Source organism: Salmo trutta, chromosome 20 (assembly GCF_901001165.1).
Source record: "Salmo trutta chromosome 20, fSalTru1.1, whole genome shotgun sequence".
NCBI classification, from domain to species: Eukaryota; Metazoa; Chordata; class Actinopteri; order Salmoniformes; family Salmonidae; genus Salmo; species Salmo trutta.
The window spans coordinates 812,426-824,382 of record NC_042976.1 but is presented as its reverse complement, the minus strand read 5'-3'; the positions used below and the strand labels follow the sequence as shown (position 1 = coordinate 824,382).

The following is an 11,957-nucleotide window of genomic DNA, read 5'->3' as shown; positions in this document are numbered from 1 at the left end:
TGTGTTGAAGGGAGGACCAATACGCAGCGGGAATGTGGATACTCATCTTTTTAATAAAACACAAGCAAAGCATCCACAGGGAATAAACAATACTCACGACAAGAACAGTGTGGCAGTGCTCACAAACAACTACCCACAACCACAAAGAAAAACACACACCTGTTTATAGGACTCCCAATCAGAGGCAACTAGAAACACCTGCCTCCAATTGAGAGCCCAGCACCCAACCTACACATAGAAAACCTACCTAGAACCTACACACAACACAAACCCTCTGCCACATCCTGACCAATACGAATACAATTACTCCCTCTGCTGGTCAGGACGTGACATCATTATAGGCTAACTGGTCTAATCCAGTTTGCTTGCTCATATCTGATACGTCAGTGTCCTCTTTTAATCTGAACTTCCATTAAACAGTATACACTACGTTACGGTATATGAACTATATCAAATATATACATATTGTATCTCACAGTGAAGGAAGACATATTTAGGAGCATTTCGTTACATCCGCAGTAAGATCTGCTAAACACGTGTATGTGACCAATAAAATGTGATTTGATTTGATATGGTCCTCCGACATGTCTCTTACATTATTATAACTCAATAGTACTCTAACCAGTACAGCGTATCTCAACAGTACTCTAACCAGTACAGTATGGGTCCTCTTTCTAGCTAGAAGGTCCTCTGGTGCAGCTAGAAGGTCCTCTGGTGCAGCTAGAAGGTCCACTGGTGCAGCTAGAAGGTCCACTGGTGCAGCTAGAAGGTCCTCTGGTGCAGCTAGAAGGTCTTCTGGTGCAACTAGAAGGTCCTCTGGTGCAACTAGAAGGTCCTCTGGTGAAGCTAGAAGGTCCTCTGGTGAAGCTAGAAGGTCCTCTGGTGAAGCTAGAAGGTCCTCTGGTGAAGTTAGAAGGTCCTCTGGTGAAGTTAGAAGGTCCTCTGGTGCAGCTCGGCCACCCGTCTCAGAGCATCTCTCTGGTAAGAACACATCCTGGTCCTGCTGCTCACCTCCATCCACTGGACCAGCTCCACACAGCCCAGGGTATTCTCAGCCTGGAGGGGAGAAAACATACAGTATTCATACTACACTTTATAGAACTAACCCACTGGACCAGCACCACACAGCCCAGTCTACTAACTCTAACCCACTGGACCAGCACCACAGCCCAGACTACTAACCCACTGGACCAGCACCACAGCCCAGACTACTAACCCACTGGACCAGCACCACAGCCCAGACTACTAACCCACTGGACCAGCACCACAGCCCAGACTACTAACCCACTGGACCAGCACCACAGCCCAGTCTACTAACCCACTGGACCAGCACCACAGCCCAGACTACTAACCCACTGGACCAGCACCACAGCCCAGTCTACTAACCCACTGGACCAGCACCACAGCCCAGACTACTAACCCCATGGACCAGCACCACAGCCCAGACTACTAACCCACTGGACCAGCACCACAGCCCAGACTACTAACCCACTGGACCAGCACCACAGCCCAGACTACTAACTCTAACCCACTGGACCAGCACCACAGCCCAGACTACTAACCCACTGGACCAGCACCACAGCCCAGACTACTAACCCACTGGACCAGCACCACAGCCCAGACTACTAACCCACTGGACCAGCACCACAGCCCAGACTACTAACTCACTGGACCAGCACCACAGCCCAGACTACTAACCCACTGGACCAGCACCACAGCCCAGACTACTAACCCACTGGACCAGCACCACAGCCCAGACTACTAACTCACTGGACCAGCACCACAGCCCAGACTACTAACCCACTGGACCAGCACCACAGCCCAGTCTACTAACCCACTGGACCAGCACCACAGCCCAGACTACTAACCCACTGGACCAGCACCACAGCCCAGTCTACTAACCCACTGGACCAGCACCACAGCCCAGACTACTAACCCCATGGACCAGCACCACAGCCCAGACTACTAACTCTAACCTGTTATAGGAGAAGTGTTGTGGAGTATGGTGTTCCGGGAGGATAGGATATAGCATGTAATAGGGGAAGTGTTGTGGAGTACGGTGTTCTGGAAGGATAGGATATAGCATGTAATAGGGGAAGTGTTGCCGTGTGTGTTCTCACCATGCGGTTGATATCAGCCATCAGTAGACTTCTCCTGTCTAGATGGATGGTCAGGACTGTAGTTTCTACCCATGCATCGTCTGTATTCCTGACGTCATCTACGTAGCCGTCGTGGACCTGCAGGACGCAGGTAAAGGTACAGGTACAAAACCCAAACCAAACACACACCTATATATAGGACTCTCAATCAGAGGCAACTAGCAAAACCTGCCTCCAATTGAGAGTCCAACACCCAAACCTAAACATAGAAAAAGTAAACTAGACAGAACGTAGAAAACATACAAAACACAAACCCTCTGCCACGTCCAGACCAAAACTAATACAATACTCCCTCTGCTGGTCAGGACGTGACAGTACCCCCCCCCCCCCCCTAAAGGTACAGCCACTGACCTCAGCTGTCACCAGTATCCCTGCATTGATATTGGTATTGACCAGTATATAGTGTTTTTACTGTTTTCTGACTTAGGCCAGGATTCACAAATCAGATCGCTGGTTATAGTCATTACAGCTTTTAAAGAAAATATTCCCACGTTAGCGGAGACTGCATTCACGGTGAACGCTGCTGCATTGTCAGCTCAATTTAAAATGACCTTTTCATTTCTAAGGCTCAATCTGTAACGCTTCAGCAATACAGGTTGAATAGAGCCCTCCGTGTTAGTGCATTCCACTGTGCTGTTTCCACCTGCTGTATCCTGTGCACGTGACAAATTCACTTTGACTTGTTTTAATTTGATTTGACTAGCACAGCTACAAACTAGAACAATAACATGAGAGACTGTCATTTTCAATTAATAGACTTTTTACATTAGCGGTTTGGTGCTTGCAGTACATTTACATTTACATTTTAGTCATTTAGCAGACACTCTTATTCAGAGCGACTTACAGTAGTGAATGCAGACATTTCATACATTTTTTGGGGTATTTATTTTAGTATATTTTTTTGGGCTTTTTTTTTTTTTTGTACTGGCCCCCCATGGGAATCGAACCCACAACCCTGGCGTTGCAAACACCATGCTCGCGTTGCAAACACCATGCTCTACCAACTGAGCCACAGGGAAGACACAACAGTATCCAGTAGAATCTGTGGTCATGCTGACAGCAGCTATAGGGCTTCTATTAAGCTTGAGGAGCAGGTAACCAATCAGGTGTACCTTAGTTCCCTCTACCACCTTAGTTTTTATCCTGTCATAGATCTTCTGTCCCATAATCCTCAGTAATCTGTCTGGCAGGGGCTCGTCTGATTGGACAGGACCCTTGAAGGAAACAGAAAAGTTTGTCAGTAGGTATCAACACTCTCGGATTTAATAAGTTCACGTCATAGAACCTCGATCTCCAAGCTTCCTCAAATAGAGTATAAAGATGATTATTTCTTTATTTGTCGACTATGTAAAAGGCTTTTATCAATGCACACAGAGTCCACATCCTGTACATTCTGCCCAGCCCCCTGTACTCACCCCAGGAAGTGTCCAGAGCCCGTCCTCCTGGTCCCAGACCGCCAGGAACTCCAGAGCAGATCTCTCACTATCTCTCCAGCTGGAGATCAACAACAACAACAGGTCTCTCACTACATCATCATCAACAGGTTAATATAATATATAACCTATTAAAGCAGATCTCTCACTATCTCTCCAGCTGGAGATCAACAACAACAACAGGTCTCTCACTACATCATCATCAACAGGTTAATATAATATATAACCTATTAAACCAGATCTCTCACTACATCATCATCAACAGGTTAATATAATATATAACCTATTAAACCAGATCTCTCACTACATCATCATCAACAGGTTAATATAATATATAAACTATTAAAGCAGATCTCTCACTACATCATCAACAACAGGTTAATATAATATATAAACTATTAAAGCAGATCTCTCACTACATCATCAACAACAGGTTAATATAATATATAACCTATTAAAGCAGATCTCTCACTATGTCATCAACAACAGGTTAATATAATATATAACCTATTAAAGCAGATCTCTCACTACATCATCAACAGGTTAATATAATATATAAACTATTAAAGCAGATCTCTCACTACATCAACAGGTTAATATAATATATAAACTATTAAAGCAGATCTCCCACTACATCAACAACAACAGGTTAATATAATATATAAACTATTAAAGCAGATCTCTCACTACATCATCAACAACAGGTTAATATAATATATAAACTATTAAAGCAGATCTCCCACTACATCAACAACAACAGGTTAATATAATATATAAACTATTAAAGCAGATCTCTCACTACATCAACAACAACAGGTTAATATAATATATAAACTATTAAAGCAGATCTCTCACTACATCAACAACAACAGGTTAATATAATATATAAACTATTAAAGCAGATCTCCCACTACATCATCATCATCAACAGGTTAATATAATATATAAACTATTAAAGCAGATCTCTCACTACATCAACAGGTTAATATAATATATAACCTATTAAAGCAGATCTCTCACTACATCATCAACAACAGGTTAATATAATATATAAACTATTAAAGCAGATCTCTCACTACATCATCAACAACAGGTTAATATAATATATAAACTATTAAAGCAGATCTCCCACTACATCAACAACAACAGGTTAATATAATATATAAACTATTAAAGCAGATCTCTCACTACATCATCAACAACAGGTTAATATAATATATAAACTATTAAACCACAACTCTAACTACATCAACAACAACAGGTTAATATAATATATAACCTATTAAACCAGATCTCTCACTACATCATCAACAACAGATGGTTTATCCTCTAGCTAACTAAACTACGACTGTTTCCCAAATGGCACCCTATTCCCTACGTAGTACACTACTATTGACCAGGGCCCATAAGGTTCTAGTTAAATGTAGTGCACTACTATTGACCAGGGCCCATAGGGTTCTAGTTAAATGTAGTGCACTACTATTGACCAGGGCCCATAGTGCTCTAGTTAAATGTAGTGCACTATATAGGGAACAGGGTGCCATTTGGAACGCATGATAAGTTGTTATCTATCTGTGGAGCCTCGTACCGTGTGAGGACAGGGTCCACGATCAGGTTTGGACCCAGACACGTCAGCGATCCTCTTCCCTTCATGCCTGTCCTGCCTGCTGGGTTTCTACACCCAGACGTTAGAAATGACTGATATTAGGCAACTAAACACATTGATTAAAACATGGCTATAAACTGTTTCTAAGTGTTATGTGGTGTCTTCATACCTGTAACTCTTTACAGAATCAGGTTCTGATCTGAGGGCGGAAAGCAGAGTGGGATGAAACAGACACATAATGTCATGAGATACCAGAGGAAGAATTACACTGTGGACTCCTCATCTACCTGCTCCTGGCCCAAACAACTCACCCATCTATCATCTCCTGGCCCAAACAACTCACCCGTCTATCTGTTCCTGGCCCAAACAACTCACCCATCTATCTGCTCCTGGCCCAAACAACTCACCCATCTATCTGCTCCTGGCCCAAACAACTCACGCATCTATGTGCTCCTGGCCCAAACAACTCACCCGTCTATCTGCTCCTGGCCCAAACAACTCACCCATCTATCTGCTCCTGGCCCAAACAACTCACCCGTCTATCTTCTCCTGGCCCAAACAACTCACCCGTCTATCTGCTCCTGGCCCAAACAACTCACCCATCTATCTGCTCCTGGCCCAAACAACTCACCCATCTATCTGCTCCTGGCTGTCTCCATTCAGAACAGGAGGATTGTAAAGGATGAAGTCAACCTGGAACAGAGGAGATATATTTATTGAAACCATTATAAAACACATAACAACATCATTAGAAACTTCTGGAGATGTTCAACTGCAGTAACTCAGCTGTGTCTGAAATGACTCGTATTCCTGTACAGTGCCCTACTGCTATGTGCTCCGGTCAAAAGAAGTGACCTATAGGAACAGGGTGCAATTTCAGACACAGCCTTAGTAACTCTACTGTGAGGTAACATGATAACTATGAGGTAATATTAGTCAGGCACCTCCCAGGGCACCTTCTCCTCTAGGAGTTATAGTCAGGCACCTCCCAGGGCACCTTCTCCTCTAGCAGTTATAATATTAGTCAGGCACCTCCCAGGGCACCTTCTCTTCTAGGAGTTATAATATTAGTCAGGCACCTCCTAGGGCACCTTCTCCTCTAGGAGTTATAATATTAGTCAGGCACCTCCCAGGGCACTTTCTCCTCTAGGAGTTATAGTCAGGCACCTCCCAGGGCACCTTCTCCTCTAGGAGTTACAGTCAGGCACCTCCCAGGGCACATTCTCCTCTAGGAGTTATAATATTAGTCAGGAACCTCCCAGGGCACCTTCTCCTCTAGGAGTTATAATATTAGTCAGGCACCTCCCAGGGCACCTTCTCCTCTAGGAGTTATAATATTAGTCAGGCACCCCCCAGGGCACCTTCTCCTCTAGGAGTTATAGTCAGGCACCTCCCAGGGCACCTTCTCCTCTAGGAGTTATAATATTGGTCAGGCACCTCCCAGGGCACCTTCTCCTCTAGGAGTTATAGTCAGGAACCTCCCAGGGCGCCTTCTCCTCTAGGAGTTATAATATTAGTCAGGCACCTCCCAGGGCACCTTCTCCTCTAGGAGTTATAATATTAGTCAGGCACCTCCCAGGGCACCTTCTCCTCTAGGAGTTATAATATTAGTCAGGCACCCCCCAGGGCACCTTCTCCTCTAGGAGTTATAGTCAGGCACCTCCCAGGGCACCTTCTCCTCTAGGAGTTATAATATTAGTCAGGCACCTCCCAGGGCACCTTCTCCTCTAGGAGTTATAATATTAGTCAGGCACCTCAATGGGCACCTTCTCTTCTAGGAGTTATAGTCAGGAACCTCCCAGGGGACCTTGTCCTCTAGGAGTTATAATATTAGTCAGGCACCTCCCAGGGCACCTTCTCTTCTAGGAGTTATAGTCAGGCACCTCGCAGGGCACCTTCTCCTCTAGGAGTTATAATATTAGTCAGGCACCTCCCAGGGCACCTTCTCCTCTAGGAGTTAAAGTCAGGAACCTCCTAGGGCACCTTCTCCTCTAGGAGTTACAGTCAGGCACCTCCCAGGGCACTTTCTCCTCTAGGAGTTATAGTCAGGCACCTCCCAGGGCACCTTCTCCTCAAGAACGGGGAAGCGAGGGATGGTACTGTCAGGGTAGTCCAGACGCCGGGCGTTGACATGGTAAAACGTCTTCTCTCTCTCTGACTTCTCCTGTCTATGGGGTTCATTGGGTTCACTTTCAGACGTCTTCAGCTTACCAGGTGAGGCTAGATAGATCATACATAGGACAACATGTAAATACAGCTATCTATCACAGTATTTACGGTATCTACAGAAACAGAGTCCAGTGAGAGGGGGGGAATAATGTTCTATTCCAGAAATCAGGACCTCACCAAGCTGTGGAGCCTCCTCTTTAGAGTGTAGACCCTGAGCTTTCAGGGTGTCCATGATCCACTGGAGAGCTCTGGCTGACTGGGAGACCTGGAGAAGTGAGAACAATAGTCCTGAATGTGTTTATAACTTTATAAACACAGTAATTCAGAGTGATGGGTAAAGTGATGTGAGGGTCAATACCTGCTCCTCTAGTCTGGTCAATCTCTTCACTAATGCAACCGACCCGATGGACTCCTCCCTCTGTAGCAGCTCTGCCATGGTGCCAACCCTGGGGGACGACGACACTGAATCACACAGATCCTAACCCGGGGGGGGGACGACACTGAATCACACAGATCCTAACCCTGGGAGACGACGACACTGAATCACACATATCCTAACCCGGGGGGACGACGACACTGAATCACACAGATCCTAACCCTGGGGGACGACGACACTGAATCACACAAATCCTAACCCTGGGGGACGACACTGAATCACACAGATCCTAACCCTGCGGGGAGACACTGAATCACACAGATCCTAACCCTGGGGGGAGACACTGAATCACACAGATCCTAACCCGGGGGGGGGGGGACGACACTGAATCACACAGATCCTAACCCTGGGGGACGACACTGAATCACACAGATCCTAACCCTGGGGGGGGGGGGGGACGACACTGAATCACACAGATCCTAACCCTGGGGGGACGACACTGAATCACACAGATCCTAACCCTGGGACGACACAATCACACAGATCCTAACCCTGGGGGGGGGACACTGAATCACACAGATCCTAACCCTGGGGGGACGACACTGAATCACACAGATCCTAACCCTGGGGGGGACGACACTGAATCACACAGATCCTAACCCTGGGGAGGGGACGACACTGAATCACACAGATCCTAACCCTGGGGAGGGGACGACACTGAATCACACAGATCCTAACCCTGGGGAGGGGACGACACTGAATCACACAGATCCTAACCCTGGGAGGTGACACTGAATCACACAGATCCTAACCCTTGGGGACAACGACACTGAATCACACAGATCCTAACCCTGGGGGACGACGACACTGAATCACACAGATCCTAACCCTGGGGGACGACGACACTGAATCACACAGATCCTAACCCTGGGGGGATCGACATTGAATCACACAGATCCTAACCCTTGGGGGGACGACACTGAATCACACAGATCCTAACCCTGGGGGGGACGACACTGAATCACACAGATCCTAACCCTGGGGGACGACACTGAATCACACAGATCCTAACCCTGCGGGGAGACACTGAATCACACAGATCCTAACCCTGGGGGGAGACACTGAATCACACAGATCCTAACCCGGGGGGGGGGGGACGACACTGAATCACACAGATCCTAACCCTGGGGGACGACACTGAATCACACAGATCCTAACCCTGGGGGGGGGGGGGGACACTGAATCACACAGATCCTAACCCTGAGGGGACGACACTGAATCACACAGATCCTAACCCTGGGACGACACAATCACACAGATCCTAACCCTGGGGGGGGGACACTGAATCACACAGATCCTAACCCTGGGGGGACGACACTGAATCACACAGATCCTAACCCTGGGGGGGACGACACTGAATCACACAGATCCTAACCCTGGGGAGGGGACGACACTGAATCACACAGATCCTAACCCTGGGGAGGGGACGACACTGAATCACACAGATCCTAACCCTGGGGGGTGACACTGAATCACACAGATCCTAACCCTGGGGGACAACGACACTGAATCACACAGATCCTAACCCTGGGACGACACAATCACACAGATCCTAACCCTGGGGGGGGGGGGACACTGAATCACACAGATCCTAACCCTGGGGGGACGACACTGAATCACACAGATCCTAACCCTGGGGGGACGACACTGAATCACACAGATCCTAACCCTGGGGAGGGGACGACACTGAATCACACAGATCCTAACCCTGGGGAGGGGACGACACTGAATCACACAGATCCTAACCCTGGGAGGTGACACTGAATCACACAGATCCTAACCCTGGGGGACAACGACACTGAATCACACAGATCCTAAGCCTGGGGGACGACGACACTGAATCACACAGATCCTAACCCTGGGGGGCGACGACACTGAATCACACAGATCCTAACCCTGGGGGGATCGACATTGAATCACACAGATCCTAACCCTTGGGGGACGACACTGAATCACACAGATCCTAACCCTGGGACGACACAATCACACAGATCCTAACCCTGGGGGGGGACACTGAATCACACAGATCCTAACCCTGGGGGGATCGACACTGAATCACACAGATCCTAACCCTGGGGGGATCGACACTGAATCACACAGATCCTAACCCTTGGGGGGACGACACTGAATCACACAGATCCTAACCCTGGGGGGGGGACGACACTGAATCACACAGATCCTAACCCTGGGGGGGGACGACACTGAATCACACAGATCCTAACCCTGGGGGACGACACTGAATCACACAGATCCTAACCCTGGGGGGAGACACTGAATCACACAGATCCTAACCCTGGGGGACGAGACTGAATCACACAGATCCTAACCCTGGGGGACGACACTGAATCACACAGATCCTAACCCTGGGGGGGGAACGACACTGAATCACACAGATCCTAACCCTGGAGGGGGACGACACTGAATCACACAGATCCTAACCCTGGGGGGGGGAGACACTGAATCACACAGATCCTAACCCTGGGGACGACGACACTGAATCACACAGATCCTAACCCTGGGGGGGGGGACGACACTGAATCACACAGATCCTAACCCTGGGGGGACGACACTGAATCACACAGATCCTAACCCTGGGGGGGACGACACTGAATCACACAGATCCTAACCCTGGGGGACGACACTGAATCACACAGATCCTAACCCTGGGGGGGACGACACTGAATCACACAGATCCTAACCCTGGGGGGGGACGACACTGAATCACACAGATCCTAACCCTGGGGGACGAGACTGAATCACACAGATCCTAACCCTGGGGGGAGACACTGAATCACACAGATCCTAACCCTGGGGGGGGACGACACTGAATCACACAGATCCTAACCCTGGGGGGGGGGACGACACTGAATCACACAGATCCTAACCCTGGGGGGGGACGACACTGAATCACACAGATCCTAACCCTGGGGGGAGACACTGAATCACACAGATCCTAACCCTGGGGGACGACGACACCGAATCACACAGATCCTAACCCGGGGGGGACGACACTGAATCACACAGATCCTAACCCTGGGGGGGACGACACTGAATCACACAGATCCTAACCCTGTGGGACAACACTGAATCACACAGATCCTAACCCTGGGGGGGACGACACTGAATCACACAGATCCTAACCCTGTGGGGACGACGACACGTCCTCATTTTCAACCCTACGTGCCAGGCTGTTCAACAACAGGCCAGACAAGACCAGTTGGACTGCGGTTGGAACAGAGTAGTACCCAGGTTGGTCATGTTTTGCAGAAAACACACTTCATACAAATACATGAATAAGTTACTTGTCAGCGGTGTCTGTGGTACGGTGCTCCATGCTCTGGCTTTGCCGCTGTCTACAGGAGAGAAGGTAGTTATCCTTCATAAAGGATTCCCACGACAACAACTCTTCCTCCTCTGCCTCAGGCAGCTCCTCCTCTGGAAAGGAGAGGAGGAGAGTGGAGAGGAGGAGAGGAGGAGAGTGGAGAGGAGGAGAGTGGAGAGGAGATGAGGAGAGTGGAGAGGAGGAGAGTGGAGAAGTTTGGAGAGTAGAAGTGTGGAGAGGAGCAGAGTGGAGAGGAGGAGAGTGGAGAGGAGGAGAGTGGGGAAGGTTGGAGAGTAGGAGTGTGGAGAGGAGGAGAGTGGAGAGGAGGAGAGTAGGAGAGTGGAGAGGAGGAGAGTGGAGAAGGTTGGAGAGTAGGAGTGGAGAGTAGGAGAGTGGAGAGGAGGAGAGTGGAGAGGAGGAGAGTGGGGAAGGTTGGAGAGTAGGAGAGTGGAGAGGAGGAGAGTGGAGAGGAGGAGAGTGGAGAGGAAGAGAGTGGAGAGGAGGAGAGTGGAGAGGAGGAGAGTGGAGGAGGTTGGAGAGTAGGAGTGTGGAGAGGAAGAGAGGAAAGGAGGAGAGTGGAGAGAAAAGCAGAGAGGAGGAGATTAGAAAGGACAGTCGATAGGAGGAGAGGAGGAGAGGAGAAGAGGTGAGTGGAAAGAACAGTGGAGAGAGTGGAGAGGAAAGTGAAGAGGAGAGGAGAGAGGAGAGGAGGAGAGTGGAGAGGAGAGGTGGAGATGAGAGAAGAGAGGAGAGTGGAGAGGAGTGGAGGAGAGTTGAGAGGAGAGAGGAAGAGAGTGGAGAGGAGGAGAGTGGAGACGAGAGTGGAGAATAG

At 48.5% G+C, this 11,957-nt stretch overlaps 1 protein-coding gene across 4 annotated transcripts in view; it reads right to left on the bottom strand.

The window, feature by feature from the left end:
- Nucleotides 1-266: 266 nt before the first annotated feature.
- Nucleotides 267-11,957, bottom strand: part of trpm2 (transient receptor potential cation channel, subfamily M, member 2) — an 84,734-nt gene continuing 73,043 nt past the window's right edge. For all 4 annotated transcript variants that reach the window (XM_029701946.1, XM_029701945.1, XM_029701948.1 and 1 more), the window contains 11 exons: nucleotides 11,106-11,238; nucleotides 7,726-7,813; nucleotides 7,545-7,632; nucleotides 7,252-7,418; nucleotides 5,830-5,891; nucleotides 5,368-5,397; nucleotides 5,181-5,267; nucleotides 3,575-3,653; nucleotides 3,272-3,373; nucleotides 2,121-2,237; nucleotides 267-1,056 (listed from right to left, as the gene is read on the bottom strand). In XM_029701946.1, the coding sequence (XP_029557806.1) occupies nucleotides 931-1,056; nucleotides 2,121-2,237; nucleotides 3,272-3,373; nucleotides 3,575-3,653; nucleotides 5,181-5,267; nucleotides 5,368-5,397; nucleotides 5,830-5,891; nucleotides 7,252-7,418; nucleotides 7,545-7,632; nucleotides 7,726-7,813; nucleotides 11,106-11,238 (1,079 nt within the window). In that variant the 3' untranslated portion in view covers nucleotides 267-930. The remainder of the gene's footprint in view (nucleotides 1,057-2,120; nucleotides 2,238-3,271; nucleotides 3,374-3,574; nucleotides 3,654-5,180; nucleotides 5,268-5,367; nucleotides 5,398-5,829; nucleotides 5,892-7,251; nucleotides 7,419-7,544; nucleotides 7,633-7,725; nucleotides 7,814-11,105; nucleotides 11,239-11,957) is intronic.